The 25,777-nt window shown below is 36.6% G+C and overlaps 1 protein-coding gene across 1 annotated transcript in view; it reads left to right on the top strand.

Annotated features, from left to right (window-relative positions):
• Positions 1-10,341: 10,341 nt before the first annotated feature.
• Positions 10,342-25,777, top strand: part of LOC145995052 (A disintegrin and metalloproteinase with thrombospondin motifs 3-like) — a 101,169-nt gene continuing 85,733 nt past the window's right edge. Inside the window, exons 1-3 of the mRNA XM_083131583.1 lie at positions 10,342-10,728; positions 21,242-21,375; positions 24,302-24,394. Coding sequence (XP_082987709.1) covers positions 10,446-10,728; positions 21,242-21,375; positions 24,302-24,394 — 510 coding nt within the window. The 5' untranslated portion in view covers positions 10,342-10,445. The remainder of the gene's footprint in view (positions 10,729-21,241; positions 21,376-24,301; positions 24,395-25,777) is intronic.

Consider the following 25,777-nt stretch of genomic DNA (forward strand, 5'->3'; position numbering starts at 1 on the left):
TCAAGTATTACTGGTTTTTTGGCTGCATCAACACATGGGTTATTTCTATTTGGTTTATTATACGAGGCTACAATCACTATATGTCTATGAGGACTAAAATCCACTGATTGAACCTTAAAGCTTAGGTTTACTATGTATATTGATTAAACACAGGACAACACGAATCTTACAGAGGATTGTAGGAGGCATAGGCCCACACGCCAGAGCCTTATTAGCCTGCAAGAACAACTTGTATGTTGAATTGTGACTGTTTAGCAATAATATTTATAAAGTTTAAATCATTTTCATTAGATTACATATATATTTTGGATTCAAATAAAACACTCAAGTTAAGTTTTTTAAGTTTATTTTTATTTAATATACAAATATAGAATATATCAAATTTACATATATGGAAAGTACTCTACCAAAGAGCAAAAGTCACATAGGGATTACGATTTAGCCGATGCTGAAATTCTTCCATGAGGGATTTGTAGTAAGAGAGAAATTTTTGCCACTGTTTAAAGTTGAGGGTGACTCCACCAGAGATGCTGGTGATTTCCACTTTTATATTTTCTCCACTGCCCTCGAAGGTGAAGAAAGGTTCTCCTATAATGTCTATAGATATGAATCTGTCTTTTTGTGTGGGGAATCTGTTTTTGTAAGTGTCGAAGATCACATCTGATTTGTAGACGCATGATGGGTACTCTTCTTTATTTAGGACAATGTATTTTTTTCATGTTTCAAAATCAATTCAGTGTCTGCGAAAGTACCTCGAATAATGATATCCATGTTGGCATCGATGATGAATCTGGTTTCTGGTTTTATGTTGTTCATTTGGTGTGTGCCTCTGATAGACTGCATTTTGGTTTGGTATCAATAAAAAGTTTTAAAAATATGCAACTAGTGCTACAAAAGGAACGGAAATTATCGACAATTTCTGGATTATAACTAAAATTCAGTTTGCCTTTTACATATCCAATATTTACATACCAACACTAACTAGACTTCGATTTATATAAATGTAGCAGGAACTATATTTCTGAGAATCAAACTATATTAGGATTATATGTTAAACTTATACAAAACCAGATTATTCTATGTAAGTATATTTATATTGACTGGATTATTTAACAGATCAAACAGAAAGAAGGCAAATTCCACTAAACGTAGGTGATTGCATGAAAATAACTAGGTCAAGGAGTGACCAACAGTGAGCTGAGGTTATATATAGAGGGTCGCTCTTCATAATTCTTACCTTCGCTGGATCGGCGAAGGAACGCACTTGTGGGCGGTAGAACCTGAATGGGCTCCACCAAGACATCGGAGACTCGAAGCAGATGTCTTGGTGGATGAACCCAAGTAGGGTCATAGGCGCTAGGGTCAATTTGGTTATTTCTTCTTGTATGAGGAACCAATTTGGCCAACTCCCCACATTAACTTACATTGCTTATAACTAATTAAATTTGAAGAAAAATTATAATCTCTTAGACTGTAAACATATTTTATATTTAGGCTGCACAAGATCCAATGATAAAATTAAAAAATGGTAACCACCCAGACAGGGACTCGAACCCTGGACAGATAGGTTAAAACCCATCTGAGCACAAGGTATTCTTTTTTTGAAAAGTTAGTTATGTTAAGAAATATCGTTTGAGAACTCTTTTGGTCTGGGTCGACAGAGAAGGAGACAGCATTTCCAAAATTTTACAGACTGGATGTATTTTACCACCACTATAGTGGTCTTTACTATATGCAATTCGAAACGCTAGAGTTCAGTTAGCTTTCAAAATTGAAGTTACATAGTACAATATGTTGAAGTTTTTGTGTTTGGCACGCATAACAAGTTACACTATATCTAATTACGGACATATAATACTAAAACTTTGCTAGTAGTTGATGAGATGACAGTAAATTTGAGAGTTTTAGCATCATTTGTCCTGAAATGGATATAAGTGTAACTTGTTAAGTGTGCCAAACACAAAAACTTCAACATATTGTACTATGTAACTTCAATTTTGAAAGCTAACTGAACTCTAGCGTTTCGAATTGCATATAGTAAAGACCACTATAGTGGTGGTAAAATACATCCAGTCTGTAAAATTTTGGAAATGCTGTCTCCTTCTCTGTCGACCCAGACCAAAAGAGTTCTCAAACGATATTTCTTAACATAACTAACTTTTCAAAAAAAGAATACCTTGTGCTCAGATGGGTTTTAACCTATCTGTCCAGGGTTCGAGTCCCTGTCTGGGTGGTTACCATTTTTTAATTTTATCATTGGATCTTGTGCAGCCTAAATATAAAATATGTTTACAGTCTAAGAGATTATAATTTTTCTTCAAATTTAATTAGTTATAAGCAATGTAAGTTAATGTGGGGAGTTGGCCAAATTGGTTCCTCATACAAGAAGAAATAACCAAATTGACCCTAGCGCCTATGACCCTACTTGGGTTCATCCACCAAGACATCTGCTTCGAGTCTCCGATGTCTTGGTGGAGCCCATTCAGGTTCTACCGCCCACAAGTGCGTTCCTTCGCCGATCCAGCGAAGGTAAGAATTATGAAGAGCGACCCTCTATATATAACCTCAGCTCACTGTTGGTCACTCCTTGACCTAGTTATTTTCATGCAATCACCTACGTTTAGTGGAATTTGCCTTCTTTCTGTTTGATCTGTTAAATAATCCAGTCAATATAAATATACTTACATAGAATAATCTGGTTTTGTATAAGTTTAACATATAATCCTAATATAGTTTGATTCTCAGAAATATAGTTCCTGCTACATTTATATAAATCGAAGTCTAGTTAGTGTTGGTATGTAAATATTGGATATGTAAAAGGCAAACTGAATTTTAGTTATAATCCAGAAATTGTCGATAATTTCCGTTCCTTTTGTAGCACTAGTTGCATATTTTTAAAACTTTTTATTGATACCAAACCAAAATGCAGTCTATCAGAGGCACACACCAAATGAACAACATAAAACCAGAAACCAGATTCATCATCGATGCCAACATGGATATCATTATTCGAGGTACTTTCGCAGACACTGAATTGATTTTGAAACATGAAAAAAATACATTGTCCTAAATAAAGAAGAGTACCCATCATGCGTCTACAAATCAGATGTGATCTTCGACACTTACAAAAACAGATTCCCCACACAAAAAGACAGATTCAGATCTATAGACATTATAGGAGAACCTTTCTTCACCTTCGAGGGCAGTGGAGAAAATATAAAAGTGGAAATCACCAGCATCTCTGGTGGAGTCACCCTCAACTTTAAACAGTGGCAAAAATTTCTCTCTTACTACAAATCCCTCATGGAAGAATTTCAGCATCGGCTAAATCGTAATCCCTATGTGACTTTTGCTCTTTGGTAGAGTACTTTCCATATATGTAAATTTGATATATTCTATATTTGTATATTAAATAAAAATAAACTTAAAAAACTTAACTTGAGTGTTTTATTTGAATCCAAAATATATATGTAATCTAATGAAAATGATTTAAACTTTATAAATATTATTGCTAAACAGTCACAATTCAACATACAAGTTGTTCTTGCAGGCTAATAAGGCTCTGGCGTGTGGGCCTATGCCTCCTACAATCCTCTGTAAGATTCGTGTTGTCCTGTGTTTAATCAATATACATAGTAAACCTAAGCTTTAAGGTTCAATCAGTGGATTTTAGTCCTCATAGACATATAGTGATTGTAGCCTCGTATAATAAACCAAATAGAAATAACCCATGTGTTGATGCAGCCAAAAAACCAGTAATACTTGAAAATACCTTGAATAAAGGCTTTAAAACTAAATAACAACATAGAAAACATTTCTTTTTCACAAATCTTTATTATTTGCACTAAATACATTACACATTAATATTTTTATTATTGTACCAACATACAAGTCTTTGAACATTTCTGAATGCGCAACCTTGTTCAGCTGGGGGAGTAGTATCAGAATGATACTTGCACAATCCTCCTTGAAACATATACAAATTCTTAAGGGATGGACAGTTTACAGTTTGTAAATCAACAATGTTATCAATATTAAACAAATCTTTGATAATTTGGGATTTTCCTTTGCAGAAAAATGTACCACCTTGACAGTTCAAGTTCCTAACTGCCCTCCGGACATAGTATATTTCACATCCACAAGGAATATCATACATTAATGCATGGAGATTGTCTTTAACCCAGCGCGATTCTTTGTTCTCTTTGAAATAATCGGGAACACTCACAAGCGCATAATACACAGTGTCCAAATTTGTAGAACTCACACAAATCTCACGCAATATAAATTTTCTGTTATAAATAAATCCTTGTACATCAATAATGTATTGCACCATTTTCGGTGTTATTAGTCAGTCTCTATTCAACTCTCACAAAAATCCTGTGCTACCATAAGTAAGCTCTGCTGAGCGTATAGGATCTATAAGAGTTTTCACTAGTTCGATATTGTTTGAAATTTCACATAATACACTATAAAAAGCTTTGTATTCTGTCTGTACCTCGTGTGCCGTCAAAGCATCCGCAACATCCTCATGGTTAGTAATATAAAAATCAAAAATATGTTTTGTGTTATCCAAATCCTGTAAATAATACTGGATTCTCTCGCACATCCACTTAACACATCGTTGGCATTTATTCAAACAGCGTTCTCCTTGGCAAATAAAATAACGTTCAGAGAGTAAATCTTCATCTTTACAGCATACGCACTCACACTCGTAGAAATGGTTAACTACACAATCGTGGGCTAGTTGGTTGCCTTGTTTAGAATAACATCCCCAGCATATAATATACTTGCCAGGTGTATACCTCTTCAAAGTCTCCAACACACAATCCTTATAGATATAATTGGAAAAACATGGACATGATGCAATTATTTGACTCATGTCCTTGTCGGTTACTTTGTTGACGTTATTTCCAGTAATAGATCCTTCCACTCACAGGTACACAAATAAGAACACCTGAAAAATAGAAACATAGTTGTAGTACTTGTTTATATTACGCATATTCATTTCTGTATTTACTTTTTTCGTTTCTTTGTTTTCTGGATTTATATATTATTTCAAAAAACTAGTGGAGAAATATACATTCTAATGGTAAAATCTCTTTCGAGGTACTCACCGCAGTGTGGTTAGCCTTGTTTGTGGAGCTTGAAGACGCCATCTTTCACTAATGGTCCCTTTCAGTTACACATACAAAATTAGAAGCACCTGAAAAATAGAAATATAGTTGTAGTACTTGTTCACATTACGCATATTCTTTTTGGTTTGCATTGACGTTTTCCTCGTTTCAATATTTGCATTTACATATTATTTAAAAACACACTACATAATAAAAATCATTTACCTTAATTATAGCTTCTCTTGAGTTCTTTGTCTGAAACTCGCGGCCAATAATCACAACTTGATGTCTTCTCTGACACAATGCTACACAAATACTTCTCAAAATAGCTTCTGCTTGCTTTTACGCAGTTTTTATACCTCATAAGCAAAAGTGACGCCTTCTCTGATTGGTTGAAATAAAATCAACGCGTTTTCTAATTGGATGAAATAAAACCGACGCGTTTTCTGATTGGTAGAAATAAAAACGACACATTTTCTGATTGGTTGAAATATTCTTAACATTAGTTCATCCAAAAACCTAATAGTTATTATCCAAATGCATTAACAAATACACCCTGAAAATAGTTTGAAATATTATACACACCTTAGAACTTTGTAATATCGAATGTGAAATACAAAACGCAATAAATAGAAAATTTAATACAAAGATTTTAAAAAATCTCTTTGTAAGTCCAAATTGCAACAAAAATGTTGCCTGAATAGTTAAAATTGTGTTATTAGAATAAAAAATTACATAAACTTGTGAAATAATAAATTAAAAATTGATAAATTGTCTTTGTGAGTAAAATATAACAAACAAAATGTTGTCTGAATAGATGAAATTGGTTATTTGAGTAATAATAAGCCTAAACTTGTAAAATAAAAGGATAGAACTTGACAAAACATACTTTTGCATCCAAAATATAATTGAAAACTTTCTTGAATTGACGAAACACACTTCGTGTGTACAAAGTTTAATTCAAAACACATTTAAAATGTGTTATTTGAGTAAACTTAGAGAATAATCCTGTAAACTTGGAAAATATATCTGTGTGTGTGTGTGTGTGTGTGTGTGTGTGGGTGTGTGTCCAAAATGTAATAAAAAAACACGTTCAAATCGTGTTATTTGAGTAAATATTAGGCTAAACTTGTGAAATAAACAAATAAAAATTGAAAAAATGTCTTTGTGTGTCGAAAATATAACTAAAAGTCTTTCCTTAACAGTATAAATAGTGTTATTTTGGTAAAAATAGGTATAAATTTGTGAAATAAACAGATAAAAGTTGTAAAAAATGTCTTTGTGTGTCGAAAATGTAACTAAAAATCTTTCCTGAATAGTACAAATAGTGTTATTTTGGTAAAAATTAACATAAAATTGTAAAATAATAAGTTAAAAGTTGAAAAAATGTCTTTTTGTGAGTCCAAAATATAACTAAAAGTCTTTCCTTAACAGTATAAATAGTGTTATTTTGGTAAAAATAGGTATAAATTTGTGAAATAAACAGATAAAAGTTGTAAAAAATGTCTTTGTGTGTCGAAAATGTAACTAAAAATCTTTCCTGAATAGTACAAATAGTGTTATTTTGGTAAAAATTAACATAAAATTGTAAAATAATAAGTTAAAAGTTGAAAAAAATGTCTTTTTGTGAGTCCAAAATATAACTAAAAGTCTTTCCTTAACAGTATAAATAGTGTTATTTTGGTAAAAATAGGTATAAATTTGTGAAATAAACAGATAAAAGTTGTAAAAAATGTCTTTGTGTGTCCAAAATTTAATAAAAAATGTTTCCTGAATAGTATAAATAGTGTTATTTTGGTAAAAATAAGGATAAGCTGTGAAAATGTTTGACATAAAGTCAAAGTTTGGTAAAAAATAAACTCAAAATTAAATTAAATAGCACACAGTAACATACATTTACTACCTAAATCAATAATCAAAGGGTCCTAGGTTCGTTACCCCGTGATAAAAGCAAATGGTAAAAACTGTAGGCCCCGTCCCTGATAGCTCTCCCTTCTTCCTAGTACAGATAATTAACCCTTACGCTTCGTTCTCCTTGTTCAAAATAAAATTCTCGCTCCAATCTAATTGGGTATCCAAAAATCCTTCTTTCTTGTGTTCTGGGCAAACTTGGCTTACTTAGACAAAAACCTGTTCTGACATGCAAGCTTTCTACCCTAAAACCCTCGCTAAAGCGTCCTGTGCCTTGGGGCAACCCTGAGCGGAATATTAATTGGCGGCTGAAACCAATTCTACAAGCGACGCATAGCTTCAGAATTTGACCCTTGCTGTGCATTTCCAGACATCCTTTGTTGTCTGGTTGAATCCCTCCCCTGCCCAACAGTATTGCATAGCTTTCCCTTGTTCTTGCGTACTAGTTAACCTTGAACTCCTTCCCATCATCCTTTGTTCTAGTGTTCTCGGTAACCTTGGCATACTTTGACAGAAACATGTCGTAGCATGCAAGCGACGCATAGCTTCAGAGATTTGGCCCTTGCTGTGCATTCCAGACATCCTTTGTTGTCTGGTTGAATCCCTCCCCTGCCCTACAGTATTGCATAGCTTTCCCCTGTTCTTGCGTACTGGTTAACCTTGGGAAAAAACCCGGTTCTGAAAATCTACCGACGCGTTCTCTGATTGGTCAATCGGGTTCTTCCTTTGTTCTGACGTTCTGACGTCATTTGACCTTGACCGCACACTCCTCCAGACATCCTTTCTCCTCTACCTGCGCTGAATATTAATTCATTCTCTCTGTCTACCCTCACCGCCGAGTCGACATTCTGAGACAGTATTCTGTCTACCGTCTGAGACCATCGTCTTTCATAATATAATGCAATTATTACATAGTACTAATTAATAATATTGCATATCGCGGGTTCGAGTACCGGGACCGTCCCCAATCGTAATTGGACCTGTACCATTACCACCGTTCATAGCGGTTCATAAACCATAGAAAACTTATTTTCAATACTATAAACATTAATTATTATCGATTGATACATTACATACTTTGCAGTAATGAATATAAAAACATATGCATAGCGTTTAGTACCTCTAATTACCTTCTATATACATATTTTTCATAAAATAAATAATTATATATTCATAAAAAGTTATAAACATGCAAATACATAAATGTAAAATATTCTAAATACATGCAAATAAATTCTAAGTACATGCGAATTAATTAAAACCCGTGCAAATTAGTTTTAAGTACGTGCAAATAAAAGACCACCCACGAAGAAAACATCCACTAGCGCAGATGGATACTACTTGTGTACGTTGTAAGGAGCTTGATCCCGTATAATGTGACGGTTGCAAATAGCCTAAGTGCTGACGCATCCAAAATTTTAATTTCAATCAATTTCATGGCTTCCATGAACATCGGTAACATTTAAACAAAATCCATGGCTAGTTAGTACTACAACAACAACAACAACTGATGATGATGGTGATAATAATAATAATGATGATAATAATACAAATTCCTATTACAACAATACTAAGAATAACAATTATCATTATTATTATTAAATGGTATTGCATGTATATAACTGAAATATATTATTCAATAGTCAATACCAGTTACAATAGGTGTATTTAAATTCGCTGCTCACTTTGCATAATTCACTCCTTTTATATGAATTCTGAGGTCAAAACCAACAAGTGTAATATGCCAAATTAAAGGTAAGCGTTTACGCTGCAATTTTGGTTTGGAACATTTTCTTCTCAGATGCCTAGCTTATTAATAAATGAATGATGAACATAAACTGAATAGTAAAAAATATTTTTCCTTTACTAATCCGTGATTAACTACTTAACGGTTGATTATCGAAAAATTTAAGATAACATTAAATATAGAACATATCTTAATCTTTCATTTAAAAAAAGATCGTTGAAATCGGACCATTAGTTTCAGAGATATGATCGTTTTTTTTTTTCAAATGTCAACATTCGCCATCTTGGATTGGCCATCATTTCTATTAGCTACCACTTTGAGATGACAATCATGTTTTTTTTCGTATCCTCACACACTCATATAACTGTGGCATAAAGGAAAATTAGCACCCTCAAAAGTATACCGAATACCACGAAGTAGGAAACCTAATTTTCTTCAACTTCTTCAACACGATTTCCACTCACAAAATGCCCTTTATCATCTCCGACCAGTCAGTCTACCCCAGCCAGTCATAAACAAAGCAGCAGAGGAGTTGAAAACATGGTAAACTGTGCTTGGTTGAAGGTCAGCGGCCTGTGACTTCTGCATGTGTTCGATGTGACTGTATTGTTTTGGCCTGTAGGACAAATTCCCTATCACATGCCACACTCTTTTTCCCGCTCCTGTAATACGAGTAGTTTCTCGTTTCAAAATTAGCGAATTGGCATCGCTGTAAGGTTTTACCTCTGTTATAAAATGATAACTTCCCTGTCCACGCTTGGGTTTGGAAGCTACTACAAATACGTCACCGATCTAGTCGGGGAAGAATTTAACCGATGAAGCCTGGTGGTAGCTTTAAAGGAAATTAGCCCATCCCCATGTACTATCGTTTTCTCCCGCGGTCGTTATTTCAGTGTGAAGCATTTGTCACATTTGCTAGTCGATCATTTCCTCTATTTAATCTGAGCTTCGGAGATAGACTAGCTAGCTTAGAATATACGCGCCTGGGTCTTGCACATAGAAACTTTGTGAAAAGAGCAGGTTTGTGGGTCTGCATTGTTTTGTCAAGGTTACACAATGTATGCGTTGAGTTTTAGCGTCCTCACGGTGTGCTTCTTCAATTGCAGGATCCTCTAGATGGTATTCTTTCTCTGGTGGAGAACGTGAAGGATTACGACATCGTTTTTCCTCTCGTCGTGGACGAGGATGGCGGAATCTTGGCAACTTCGAGGAGGACCAAACGTCACATCCATGAGGATACGTCAAAGCTAAGACTGGTCCTTCCAGCAGCTGGAGCCCTCATACTTTTGGAGCTGGAACCCAACGACGATGTTGTTGTCCCTGGGGCTCAAGTGGAGTGGTTCTCTGGGGACGGTGCCAGGAAATATGACCCAATAGAGGAGCACTGTCTCCTCCTGGGAAGGGTGAAATACACCCACGACTCTCTTGTGGCTCTTAGTAGATGCGACGGAGGCTTCACGGGTCTTATCCAATTGCAGAACGAATCCTTCTTCATCCAGCCAATCCATGGCCTTCCTGGCGGTCCTGTCCAGCCTCACTTGGTTCTCCAGGCACCAAATTTTACAAGGTTCTCGTTAGCTCACGATGAAGGCTTTCCTGCTCATAACAGACACCACAGGACAGCCTCAAGTGCTAATCATAACACCACCGAAGAGTCGTCGCCTGTGGAAGATATGTCCAGTCTTTTAACTGTTGATGGACCACGCTTAGTTTCCACAAATGCACCCAAGGCAGGTAACAGTCCAGGTGATAATGACACTATATCCATGTCAAGAGAGATCACCAAACGATCAGCTGGCGCATTGGTGGATGAAGATGTCACAGAGGATAGAGCTTCACAGCATGATAGACCAACAGACGCCACTGAGCAAAATCAAACCAATACAAATGCTAGCAAGGGTGACGATATGCAGGAGAGTGGCTACTCCCTCGATAGCCTCTGGGAAGAACGACCAGGTAAGAAATCTTATTACATTTAGTAATATTCATTACTAGAGTGATTCATATATATAATTAAAATGGCAAATATGCATTAAAATTTTACTAATTTTACATGATTTCGTTTATTTAACTTCGCGTTTTGTGCTTCTTGGCTAATTTGCGAAGATGGGGATGAGTGATGAAATTGATGAATGGACATTCACAAACAACCAAGCCCGAGCGGGATTCGAACCCGGGACCCTGAGCGTTGCAGCGCGATGTGTCAAAGAGTCCGGCTCTAATTATACATAAAAAATGTATGCAAAGTAATGCTACTCGCGGAATATTGCAAGATGCCATGAATGTATGTTGGGCAATGTGGAAGTAGGGCTCTTTACGTTCACGATCTCTGTCATTTGTGACGATGATGTGATCACCACCATGCTCCATCCGTCTTCCCCCTCTCCTCCCCATTTATTATAGGCTGGGTGAACGCCAAAGCCTCTCCATGCATGGATATTATCAAAAAAGTCACAACTGAAATCACTCACCCGGGTCTCTCCGGGCACTTAGATACCCTATAAGGTATGCCGACTGGACGACCGGCAATCTGAAAATATATGTACCATTCCACAAATAACAACTAATCTTAACATACTTCCAATTGACACTTAAAGGTTAGGATAATGTTAAGATATCACTTAAGGTAAGACACGAGGATGAACATAGCGGTAACACCGTATCCTTGTAATCAAAGGATCCTGGGTTCAACACTCTGTGGAGGAACATTGCACAGTGTTCGGACCCTATTTTAAACTGTTGACCCAGTTCCGATTAGCCCAGAGGTTCCCAAACTTTTTCGTTTCACGGCGCCCTTAATGTTGCAAGATTTTTCCGCGGCACCCAAGTCAGAATGTAGGCCTATCCAATATCAGCTAGTATGGTTAGTATAGGTGTTCGTGGCGTAGCGTTTCGTCCGAGTTGCGTTTCGTTCGAATTCCAGGAACAGGCAGCTTACGGTTGGTTACCTGACCGAGTAGCATTTCGTCCGATGGCTACCATCCTAATAGTGTTTAATGAAGCTTTAGACCCTATTATTCATTGCTTAGGTTTACAGTGCGATAAGGCTCATTGTTAGCGCCAGCCAGGACTGCGTGGCACTTATTTTAAAATAGATAATAAAATAATAAACTATAATCTCAAGGTAATTTAATCCATTTGGATAAAGAAAGAGACATTTCTTAAAAAAAATAGCTATGTCTCGTGGCTGCTGCATTGCTTCAGTGGCTCTTAAAATTCTGCTGTCCATCGAGACATATTTCTTCTTCCTTTTCACCCCCTCTAAATTCAGCTCCATTCTTACAATCTTAGCATCTGAATGTTCTGATTCTTTTTTCAAATACATAATCACATAAGGAACACACTCGTGGCTTTCTTCTTTAATTAATTCACTGTTGTTGGTAATAACTTTTCCACAACATGGTCGCCCAACACAACACACCACACAACTTCACCAGACCGATTCTCCCTCTTCTATGTGTACCGGTTCCCATTACATATAAAACTCGGTTGATCCCTTTTGGTTGTTGTAAACTCCATCTTACGAATAGATGTATTCTCCTTAAAAGAACTGATCCAAATAAGATCAACAATCTGTGCCACCGGTTAGTCAAGATATGACTCATCATCAGCCAGGCTCGGACGAAACGCAACTCATTAAACCGTCGCGGGCGAACTGTACCATTTTTCTACGAATTTCGCTTTCGGACGAACTGCAACTCGGACGAAACGCTAAGGAATCTAGGTGTTTGCCTTATGTTAAAAAATAAACACATATTTCAAATTCAGAAACATTTTACATGCAGAACGTACTAAAACCACGGGTAGACTAACAAGTGTAATTTCAGTGAAAATATTGGAACATTTCGCGGCGCACACTCTGGGAATCGCTGAATTAGCCTATCTCAGCGTAAAGTGGACTTAAATAGCTCTTTCTGCTTACTTCTTCTACTCTTATATCACTAATTCTTCTTATCTTTCTCTACTCCTTTCATCTTGATTTTAGCACCACTAAACAGAAAACAATCAATGATATTAAATTGATATTGGCAACATAGTTTGGTCTAAGAAGGGCCTAGAGACCACCTTCGTTCCCTCAGTGGTAGCGCTAGTGGTAACGTGAAGAAAGTTATATGGATAATATTCTATTAAGACTTACCCTAATCAGTGGCGTACGCAAGGGGGGGTTACCGGGTTTAACTCCCCCCTTGAGCTTTTGAAATATTATGGATAAGGCTGTAGATTGATTGATTGATTGATTGATTGATTTGTTGTTTTAAGTCCACTTTATGCACAGTAAGGCTAATCGGGACTGGACCTACAGTTTAAAGTGGAATCCGAACCACTATGTGCCTCCACCGGGAATCGAACCCGGGACCCCTTGATTACAAGGCAGATAAGGCTGTAGAAAAAAATAAAAATGGCTAATTTATTATAGTTAAAGATCTGCGACAGTAATAATAATAATAGTCTACTAATAATAATAATAATTTGTCCCATGCAGCATGGAGATAAACATAACATTCCAAACACAATCTAAGTGGCCGTAAAGTTCAATTTTGCAATTTTTTTGCAAAAAGTCGCGCAGCGACTCTCGCGGGAATTGTGAAAATTCCTTGCTTCGTCCCAGTGTGCCGACCTTATTTCAAACGTTCTTCCCGGTACTGATTTCACATCCCCGTGTGAACTCTCAAGTGATGCTGAGTCTACATCCACATCATTAAATAATGTTGAAGAAATGCTTTGTGAATCACCTAGAAGTGATAAATGTGTTGGAATGTCTATAAACTTACTTTTGAACGAAAACATAGACTCAGTGGAATTTAGCAACATGTATTCTCGCGCTTCATCATCATCCTGGGCGAGTTCCATAAATGTAAATTTCCCCGTGCATATAGCACCGTGCCATGAAGGCACACGTAGTGGTGTGGTGGGCCTCACACATTCTCGATCTCGGCCACTTTGCAGGTGATGTGATCAGCACCATGCTCCTGCAGCCTTTATCCCCCAGGATTGCTCTCAGGTACCCATTGATATTAGGCTGGGTGCGGAGACAAGGCTAGATAAATTCCAACCAATTCCGGGAATTGAACGTGGATCTCCCACGAGGTTGTCAGACTAGACCACCGCGGCTCCTTGAATTAGTTTCATATTTTGATTATTTCAATAAATTTAATATATTTGCTTGTTTTTATGGATTTTCTTCACACTTGAAATGTCTCGCCTATCATATACAAATAACCGTTGACTAAACAATTATTTCGTGACAAAGAAACAAAAAAATGTAATTTTGTTATATTGTTTCATCAATATATTTATGTAGATCTCTACTACTTAATAATAGTAGTGATATAAGTAGTAACAGAAATTGCATTAAATAGTATTATTAGTAGTAATTAAACCAATTAATTAATTATAAGTATTATTAATTAATTAATTAAAGTATAATAAAACAATGTTAATGTGACTTTGCAGAAAGTATTCGAAATAACCCCCCCTTGATGAAATCCTGCGTAAGCTACTGACGCTAATATTACAGTACTCGAAGAAATCTGAAACGAATTTTTATGGTTGAGCCATACGAATTTTCTTGAATGGAATGAAAGCATGCTTATGCAAAAAGTCTTCCTCTAATTCACAATATATAGTAAGGAAAAGATTGACGTCGTTATGGAATCATTAAAATACTACACCCTCAAACTCTTAAAATTCAAATTCTTCTTTGGCGAAATAGTGGTGAAGATCAATAGGCAATATACGAAGCAAGGTTGTTTTCGAGGATAGGATATAAAGTGTAAGAATTTCAGTGTATTTTGTAAGCCCCTATCAACGGGATTTTTCTCATGATTACACAATATCATGTACTAAATTGTAGGTACGGTTGCAGTATTTACTACCTGGTAACGAAATATATATTAGGTTAGAAGAAGTCCGTGAGAATTGTGCATATCGACTTTTTCAACAATATTTATTTATTAAATAAACATTTCTTGGTAGTTAGACTGTAGTAACTTAGCAAAATGAACTTCAACATCTGTCCACCATTCTTTGTGTTTCAGCTCCAGAATTTGAGGTTCAAGCTCTGTAGCCCATAAGTTTCCTCTTCGTGCCTTCTGCTCTTTGCCAGAAATGGTTTGATTTACTATCCGTGACAAAAATATTGAGCCCTCGGTTTGCATGCTTGTAAAACTGTACTCCTTGGGAGGACAAAAGTCCAATGTACCTCATTGGAAAGCTACAAGTGTCTTCTTTTAGTCAAAAGCAAGACCAAGTTATTTTAACTCTGTCTGTTTTCTATTCAGACAAAAATGTTTGTAAAAGTGTAGTTTTTCGTGTAATTTTTACATTAGTCGAATTCAATTGTGTGTAGCTTCGTGTAAAACCGTCGTAAAAATATCTTTTTTTTGTGATTGAAGCTTGGTTATGTGGAAATAGTATCTCAGCCAAATATAATGGTACTATCAGCTGTATAACAGCCACAATTAATGATTAATTATGATGTTGCAATCTTCGAAATGGTCAGTGAAATGGTCATGAAATGCATATCAAAATGATGGCCGTGGAATAAAAATCAAATTTCCATATCTCATTCTTTCACACTGTGCGAATTCAAAACAACAGAGCGAATTGTTTTTCTTGGTAATCGGTTCCCGCGCGATTCACATCGTTGCTATGAACGCATGTAGAGCAAGTGAGCTTTGTTGCCAAGCGTTTCCATTGCCCTTTAAACTCCGCGTCCAAGCAGCTTTGACACGGGAAATTAGCCGAAACAATGTGTTGCGCAAAGGAAAGCATTGTAGAGATGCCGAAAGTTTCTTTTGTCACTTCTGTGTTCACATTCCTGCCATGAACATTGCCCGAACACCCACATAGCCATCATAATTCTTACGTGCATCCTGTCCATGCAGTCGGTCTCTCACAAGTTCGCGTGTTTGTTCGTACGCACAGTATTGAGTGATAGCGGTTCTGTGAAGTGATTTTTTTGTTGCATGGCAATGGCAATCATAGTTTTGCAAAAGAAATGATAGTCAATGCCAAGAGATATTTCTACCATGAGAAACGAATGGTAGCATCTCACGACATAAGCCAAGGTGTTAAGTGCACGGCGGAGTGTTTGGGGGTTACGTCAGCACAGTGAAAAAGGTATGTAAAGAAAAAGGGAACAACAAAAATTTGCATCGACCCAATATTTTATTGGACGAGTTTTTGCAAGATGTGGTGAGAAGCAAGATACACGACTTGTATTTTAATTATCCAGTTCAACAGATCCATTATGAACAGCATTTTATACTTTTACCTTTCACTCATTATATTTATTGAAAATTTATTAGTTTTTAGTCCTTCTGTGTCTCTAAATGAACCCACAATTCCTTGCTTATTACAACAGTTGCAGCTGTGTAAGAGACCAAAATATATAAAAGCAATATTTCAGGTGGAATGTATAGCAACACGTTAAATGCTAAAGCCACCACCATTACTCGATACAATGCTTAAGAGTCATTCCATGCGAAATCTACACAGCCCCCAACCTGAACATCTCCGAATTTCATGAAATTTGGGGCCATACTATAAAACATATCAAAAAATCATTCTGGAACTGCAATGGAATCAGAAGATACAAAATAATATGTGTAACTATGTAACTGATAAAAGCCTCATTACATGAACTAAGACGAGTCAAAAGTCCCTTAACATCCACTACAAAATGTAAAGGAGTTATCCTGGTCATGAAAGAAAAAGGTTATGCACAGGGAAATCTCTAGCTGTGTGTGTCAAGCGCAGGTCCGGCATATTGTTGACCACCATATTGAATTCATCGCAAAAATTTCATAGGAAAGGGGGTGATGTTCTATATCAAATCAGGCTAGAATTTCACGAGAAATGAAGCAGCGAAGGTTTTTCCAACTTATTTTAGGCAGCAAAACGCTATACGCATATCTTTCACTTACGATATATGCACATTATAGTGATGTCAATATTTTGACGTCTCTCACACTCACATAGAATATTTGGCAATGTAGCAGGGACTTTTAGTTTCTGAAGGTAAACGTCCTCCTAAGATGTTAGATCTGGGGAATGTGCAGGCCTTTTAATAGATCCCCGCCTACCCATCAATCTACCTAGAAATTTACCATGAATAAATTGACAAAATGTTCGCATAGTGTGGTCACACACTGTCCTGTTTCAAACTCTGGAAAAGTGCCATATCTCGTAAGCAAGGATGAAATACTTGTTCACTTAACACATCCAAGAAGCCCTCACCATTTAAGGTTCCGTTGTTGAATATTGTAACGATTGATAAATTTTGGTAAATTTCTTTAATATTTAAATTACTTTTCGATAGCCCTCGTATAAATTCTTTTGGAGTTTTAATCTTTTGAATGTACATTTTATCTTTGTTAAAATTGTAACGCAGTTTCTGCCGAGCGAAAAAGAACGCGAAGCAAGTTGAAGCAGCATTATTTTTTTCTTTCTTAACAACAATGGGTTCTTTTTCGTTCGGCGCTGCGCGGGTTTGTAAATAAGTTTAGCTTGCATTGTGTTTTTCGATATGCCTTTTTGGAAGGGGTAATTGTTGGATGCTAAAAATAACTTTTCAGTTTGTCGAAATCTTTTGTTGGGGAATAGAATTGCGCAATCTCGCAAGTATAAATACCAGCCGTTTCGCTGGCAAAATAATCGGTATAGCAGTAGATTCCGGAATCGTTAGGTGATTAAATCGCTTGTCGAGGTCCAGGGCTGGGAGAATACGGGCGTTGTGTGGGGAGTGGCTGGTCAGCTCTCCCTTCCACAATGTCCGAGGTTCTCCGTAAGCCACCTTTCTGGATTTGTGCTGGTCAGCATGATCCTTAAAGGGGATTTAGCGAGCATATAAATAATTTGATTCATACATATTTAATCTTAATAATTTAAAATTTTGATTTTGATTGGTTTCTCTTATTTAGGTTTTATTTAGATGTAATTTTGAAACAGTTATAATAGGTGACCGGTCGAGTATATGTTTTTATAGAAATCATTTAATGTAAAAGTCTATTGTTTTGCTTTTGCAATGTGAGTAGCCAAGAAGGGTAGACATAGAGTCCACTATTATGTTAAGGAATTCCACGTGGACATTTGTAATTTGTGGCCGAGATATGGCTTTGGTATTGGGTAGAGAAAGGCTCCCCTTATATTTTGTTATGAATGTTACTGGAGGTTGGCCCCGAAGAGGGTAGTATACCTCATGAGTTCTAGAGAACATAACCCAGATGTGAAAATATGACAGAAGCACGAATAGATATTTACGGAAACATGTTATGTATTTTTTTTTCTTTTGTTTCCTAGAAATTTTGTCGACCATTACTGAATAATTTGTCACCTGTTTATTGAAACCAAGTTAAGCTGGGTTATTTCTATGATGGGATATGGACAATATATATATATAAGAGAGAGCTCTCTGGATTGTATGTTTACTCGAAAGCAAGTTTCAGTCTGTTACGGAAGTCATTTTTGAACAGAAATTTAATTTTGGCATTGCAGTTTTCTCTTGATCAGAAGATTGTATATTTTTCTTTCAACCTAACTATGCTTTGTAAATAAATTTATAATCGTTAATTGGTATTTCCTTATAGCAAATTTGTCTCATAAGTATAAATTAACTGGCATCCTTTGGGTTTGGTGAGGTGTCCCGCCATCACTGGTCAGTGAGGCGGAGGCTTTATCAATCCAAAGGACGTCAGATTCGATCGTGCTGATTTCGCTCGCGACTCGCATGCGTATCCTCACTGCTCAGTGGGATGCGGGTGCGATCACGAGGGAAGTTCAAGCACGAGGATGGTTACATTATTTTGGAATTTTAGATAAGTAAGCATAAATTTAATTTTAATTATATTATTATTCAAAAGCAGACCCTTACCCGAACTTTGGGATGCGGGGTCTCATGCCCCGCAGGAACTGAGCGTAGTCGTGGCATTTATATATTTATAACAGAAAGATATTTGCTGGGCAGCGACGCCCGGTCTTTGTCTGTCGAGGGGACCGAGCCGGTGTGTCGTGTGCCTTGGCAACGGGCTGACGCCCTCGTTGTTGCAATATGGACCAACCATTCCCGTTCTCCATACACTATACCACATCATTATCTTACCAGCAACAACCATTCGGCTGGGATCTGTCTACTGTGGATTATCAAATCACAGGTATTGAATATAATTTTTATTAACTTTACCGTGAACATAAAAATTAGCATCGTCACTGAAGAATTTTTCATTCCAAAGGAAGTGCCACGTAATTGTTTGAGATACTTTTCCCAATATTCTCCACTATTCAACTATTTGGTGAATGTTGCTGATTAAAATCATATGCAATGGTGCGTATACTTCTTCCTCTTCCAAGATGTCAGCGTGATCTCGACGAGAATACTTTCTTTTTAACACATCAAAGAGGAGAAAATGGTTACAAGCATGCAGTAATAACTTTTTGCTGCTTAAAGATACTTTGGAAAAACCTTCGCCGCTTCAGTTCTCGTGAAGTTCTAGCCTGATTTGTATATCACTTCACACCCTTTCCTTTGAAATTTTTGCGTTGAATTCAATATGGCGGTCAACAATGTGCCGGACTTGCGCTTGACACACACAGCTAGGGATCTCCCTGTGCCTAATCTATTTCTTTCATGACCAGGATAACTCCTTTACATTTTGTAGTGGGTGTTAAGGGAAATTTGACTCGTCATAGTTCATGTAATGAGGCTTTTATCAGTCACATAGTTACACATATTATTTTGTATCTTCTGATCCCATTGCAGTTCCAGAATGATTTCTTGATATGTTTTATAGTATGGCATGAGGGACCAAGTATATTTTTTCACGATTTTTGGTGATGACATGTTTTGAGATATTGAAGGTCAAAATCAAGGTCACGTGACAAAATTATATTTTTATCCAAAGGTAGGCGGCTTGTTATATATCACTGGAAAGCTTGTTCAATTCCCTGTACAATAAGCTTTATTTGAGCTTCCTAGACGAAATAGGAGCGGAGTTACAGAACATTTAGTATAGCTAAGTGGGCTCAAAAAGGGCAATTTCTGATAACTTTGACCTTGAATAATTTAACAATTACAAGACACACGAGACTAAAAATTTTCAAAGTTACTAAGTTCCATGCATAGTTTCAACTCCCCAAATTTCATGAAAATCGGGGATGGTCAGGTTGGAAATAGCACATATCTGTGTTGATTTGGCATGGAATGACACTTAAGTGAATTTTGCGAGATAAACATAATTTACATGCGTTTTTGTTCGAAATATATTTTAAAATGTTAGTTAGCGTGAAGCCTTTAAATGAGCAATTCTTTAAATATAATTTTTATGTGTTGCTATCGCTACGCACCTCGCTCTGTTTCCCTTGCTTATGAAATCGCTGTACACAGCAGGTGCGTTATTATTGTATAAAGAGAAGACTGGATCTCTCATCGAACATGGTTGCACTCAATATATCTGTTTCAATGTGCTACATTATATAATACTGGGAACATTACGTTCATATAAAGCTGAGTGGAGTTGTTTTCTCTTTCTTTAAGTTCACTTTATGCACAGGTCGGCTAATCGGGACTGGCGAACCACTATGTACCTCCACCGGGTATCGAAGGAGACGACGTTCATATGAAGTTAACAGCTAGAAGAAATCCACCCCCCCCCCAAAAAAAAAAAAACTACAGTACGGCAGTACTCCATTTGCAATATGAGAGAGATTTCATTCATTATTTTATTCTGCGACAATACTTTGGATCGGCTAGATGGAACGCACTTGCGCGATTCTCGCAGCGAAGTGCAGCGAAACGGCAACGCTGTGGAAGTCTCCTGCAGCCCGCGGAGTCTGAGATTGGCCGCACCCGGGCATACGTCATGCACCCGTTTACCATATTAGGAGTGCGAAATAATAATTAATATCTGGAACCATATTTGAGATACACACGCCAAACTTCTGGATTTTGATCATATGCGTTATATCAACATTTTTTTTGCAATTTCATTGAATTTGTAATTATGCATTTCAAGTTTGCACGTTTCCCTAAAACGCCAATTTTTTAAGCATCTATTAAAAATATGCATTTGATTTTTTCTACAGAGGGGCAGAAATAATCAAACTTCAAGTACACAAAATCTTAAAATTATATGTACAGTCGATTAGGAACTGTGTGGGGTTAAGTTCCCCGTTCGTGAAAATTGGAAGAAAAACTACACTTTTCAGTGATTTTTTTATTATAGTAAGATAACAACGCTAAGATTAATTTTCAGATAACGCTTATTAAAAAATAGATACTTGAAGCTTTCCAATGAGGTATATTTGATTTTTTCCTCCCACGGAGTACAATTTCACAAGCGCGTAAACCGAGGGCTCAATATTTTTGTCAAGGATAGTAGTCTGCTTTTCTATTAAGTTACTCTGTATGTCTTACGTACTTTGAACAACAATGGTTTGATGCTTTATTTTCTTCTTGTCTTCCTATGTTCAGCTCCAAGAAGAACCATCAGCGTGGGTGATTCGGAGAGCAAGTGGTTGGAGATAGCTGTCGCCGTCGACTTCTCGGTCGTCGAGTTCCACGGCAAATCACGTGTCCTTCATTATATCCTTGTCCTTATGAACATTGTAAGTACTATCCCAATACGGCGCCAATCATGTTAAACGCTTAAATGCTCTCTTCAAATTATTTCAATATATTAGTTATATATTTCCATAACGAGGTACGTCAAACGTAAATAGGTTTTCTGCGTTTAATTTTGCAAATTTTCGTTAAATGCTAGTTTGCGTGTAGTGCTGCCATCTATACGTATCTAACTTGGTGATCCATATTGAACTACTGAATCATATTCCCTAACAATGCCTTACATACGTAAGGCGACTCTTGCTCTTTTGTGATCTTTCCAACCTCGGTGGCGTAGTAGTTATCACAACTCGCTACGACGCCAGGGGTCCAAGGTTTAAATCCCGACATGGGTATTCTTTATAAGTGTCCCTTTATCGAATCATTACCGTCCGCGTCGTCGCGATTAACCAAAAGTGACAGAAAAGAGACAGTAAATAACAAATATCCAAAACATATATATTCTGAGCTTTACTGTAGCAATTATCATGCTTTGACTGCATCCTTCGCTTGCCTGGGGATCTGGTTTTCAGCCGTCTAAGTTATTGTGAGGTTATAACTTATAGTTTGTTCGGACTTCAAGTCCTGACAGATGTTCATAATTCTAAGAAACTAATCAAAATTTGTTAAAAAAAACTGCAGCTACTCTAATTGTAGACAATTAACAAGTTTGATCGTAACTCGATTATCTCGGCATGAACCTCCTGCAGGGCCTGGTACGTAGGCATCTGATTAATTGTCTTAGTTGACGTAATTGATCCTGGTACACATGGCTTGCTGGCTGCGATCTCCGGTCTACCTGCGCCGCAAATTACAAAGTCCCTGAGTTTCAGTCTGTTTAATCACTTCCTTTTGCGGGCTTGGGTCCAAGAGTAGTTGCCGCTACGGTGAGCTTTACTTTAGCTGCAGGCAGTTGCGCTGGAAATTCCTCTTTGGTCTGGAGACACTTGTTATATGTAATTACGGAAATGCTATGTGAAACATTATGGTCCAATCGGAGAGATTAATCTGTCTATTGCATTTTAAAAATGTCTATTGACGGTTAACATGGGTGTGTGTATATTGAACAATTTGAAATATTATATTTGATTGACTTTTGTTTTTTAATTACGATAACTACGAAGAAAAAGACTATGGGAGAAGATGATTAGTCCTTTAGCACTATCAGACGTTTATGGCAGTTAGTTATGTTTTATTATGGTCCTGCCATCTATACTGTACTATATCTAAATACCCCACTTCTTAGGTAGGGCAGTGCGATACCGATTTATCGATATCAAAGTTTAATATTGTTTGAATACGGACATCAAGTCGATGTATTGAGTATCGAATATATCGACTCGATATCGGTAATATCGACTCGATACCGGTAATATCGATATCGACTATATATAATATCGATATGGATATAGCAAAATATAATCAGTCCGACGTTTCATTTGCAGTGTTAACTAGGACAGGGGTTCCCAAACGTTTTCGTTTCACGGCGCCCTTGGTGTTTCAAGACATTATCGCTGCGCCCAAGTCAGAATGTAGGCCTATCTAACACTTCCAACGTTCAATTAGTGATGGTAGGTTGCTTGCTTGAACTTAAAAAATAAACACATATTTCAAATTCAGAAACATGCGTAAAAAGTACTAAGTAAGTACATATTTGGAACAATCATATAATTTCACTTAAAATATTGAAACATTTCGCGGCGCCCCAGGGCGCCGCGGCGCACACTTGGGGAACCACTGAACTAGGAGAAAGAAGGAATCGTTTTGTTCTTTGGATAGGCAAAGGTAAGGAGTGCCAAAATACAATGGTGTGGAGTGATTCGTCCTGCAGTCTTTAATTCTCAACTAGCTCCCCTCCCCCATCCCTACTATCGAAGAATAAGCGACAATGAATGATGCTATTGCTCGGCTTCTACAAGTTAAGCCGATCACAAAATTGTTCATGGCCCATTAATATCCGTGCTACGATATATTGAAATATCGTACAGCACTAAAACATCCCGCCCACCCACTCCTTGTTTTCAGTCACTTGAGTTTCCCAAATAGACGTTTCTTAACTTCTATTGTCCTTCATCAGTGCTTATAGAAATAATAGTCTTGCTTTATCCTCCTTAGCACAGAATGACTATAAAGCGGCTTTTTTCCCTGGCATCCGATCGGAAGCTTTCTTATTTCTACCAAACCTTTGATTACCTCTCACTCTAATTTGCTTCATTTGCTGTTTGACGGGGCCTTTTCCCCTTTTCTCTCTCTCTCTTTTAACATTCTATCCCCTTTTGTACATCTTTTTCCTCCCAGAGGTCTCGCTTATATCTCAAAGCACAAATTGGCTTTTTTAGCTGGAAAGAACTGGAAATCTAGATTCTCTCGCCAATAAGTCGAACCTCCCTTTCATGCCAAACAAGTTCCCCTTCCCATTCTCTTTTCTGATTCACCGTTACCCATATTTCTTGCTCGGTAGAGAAAGCTGACATGCTCCTTAGATTTTCAGATCAATTTTCATGTGTTTCCATTTTACCCGCTTCGTGTCGCCCCAATAGTAATGTCCGCTAAATGATAGCAAATATATTATTATTAGAACAATGAACATTAATCTCTGTTCAAAATCTCTTTCTTATTGTTGTTTCTTATTGTGTGAACAGAAGACTCGCATTCACTTATTACGCTTGTTAATGATCCTAATTACAATAATAAATTCACGGCATCCCCATTTCCAAAATGATTGAAGTGGTGTAATACGAGTAATGTGTTATAAGATGTTAACCTTCGAACTACTTAATTTCGTCGTAGTCACTCAAAAGTCTCAAATTTTTAATTAAGCGACTTGTGAAATACTATGGTCTTCCTAGATACTACTCAACCAAGACAGAAGTCCATGCCAGGACAAACTTTATGTTTAATTGTGTAACGTGGGCTTCTTTCTTTTCGCAGGTTAGCGCCATCTACAAAGATCCGTCGCTGGATTCGAAATTGAAGATCGCCATCTTGAGACTATTGGTTTATGACAACAGAAAAGACAGTAAGGTAGTTAGCACGTTTTAAAATATTATTGTCTTACACATTATCGTGTTCATTCACCTAAATGCAGATGAGACTGGACAATTTAACACGTGGGAGACTGCTTAGTAACAAATCTTTATATCTGTAAAATTTTCAAATTTAAACTTTTAATATTGTTGAAATGTTGATGCTAACTGAATTTGCACATTTAATATCAGAAATTTTCCAGCAAGCTCTACTGCTTAATTTCCTGTATTAGAGACTTTTATCTTCATGGAGTAGTAACGTAAGTGCCAGTGTTCGACTATGTACCAGTAATCGACACGTTATTGTTAAAAATCAAGAAACGAGGCAATGTTCAATCCTATCAATATGACAAAAACAAAAGTTATGACCACAATTTGCAATCAAACAAGAAATAAATTCTTTGAAATGTTCAAAGAAGGTTTGATTTCCAGATAGAACTTTATTTTTAAGTAAGGTAATTTATGTCCAGCGTAAAAAATAAAAACAGTGATGTTCATCGCTAAACGGTAGAATTTGTGCGTTTAGTTTAATATTTGATATATTAAAATCGTTACTTGTATTGATGAAAGGAATCACATATGGCAAATCTTTGGGTGGTGCACGCCAATGTTGTGGTAGTTTAAGGTAAGGTAATGGACTGGACAGTTGTTCATTGATGTCTGAAAACTTCATATTATGCCTTGTCTGGGATCTCGAAGCACAGACATGGAACTGAAACCTCTCCCTCAAATGAACATTGTAAGAAAATCCACTAAACATGACCAGTCTAACCTACACACGTGAGCATTAGGGTTATGACTAAAAAAAATTTGCAAAATTTTGTATCTCCTGTGGTCGCAAATGATGAGCTTTTGTGACCTGATTACTAAAAAATAATTATTACAGGTGGCTCTAAAAAAAACTTCCCGCACCAACCCGTTTAAGTTTCAGTGTGTGTCACAAGAACTGTATGTACGGTACTGTAGCCTGTAGCTACTAAAAAAGTAGATCTTTAGAATATCGCTCACGATAAAATGACTAATAAAATGTGTTTATATTTTTAGTAAAATATTATTTAAAATGATACGTGTATTTGTGTCTGTATGTAGTTACAGATTATGCTAATTATACAGTGTGTGTGACTGTTGGTGGGTTCAAACAGCGAGGATTCTTCGGAAAGAGCTTCACAATAAATTTAATATTTTTATAACGCTACATTATCAACAACAACTATTTTTGGGACTCTTTCTAAAAATACCACAAACAACATTTGAAAATGGCATTATTAATGTAATAATTAGTAAATTAATGTAGTAATTATTAAATTATTATTTATTAAGTGACTAATTGTGTATATTTTCTCTATTTTGAGGTTGAGTAGTTCAATATTAGTATTATAAT

This window comes from Lepisma saccharinum, chromosome 11, assembly GCF_977018435.1.
Source record: "Lepisma saccharinum chromosome 11, izLepSacc3.1, whole genome shotgun sequence".
Classification (NCBI taxonomy): domain Eukaryota; kingdom Metazoa; phylum Arthropoda; class Insecta; order Zygentoma; family Lepismatidae; genus Lepisma; species Lepisma saccharinum.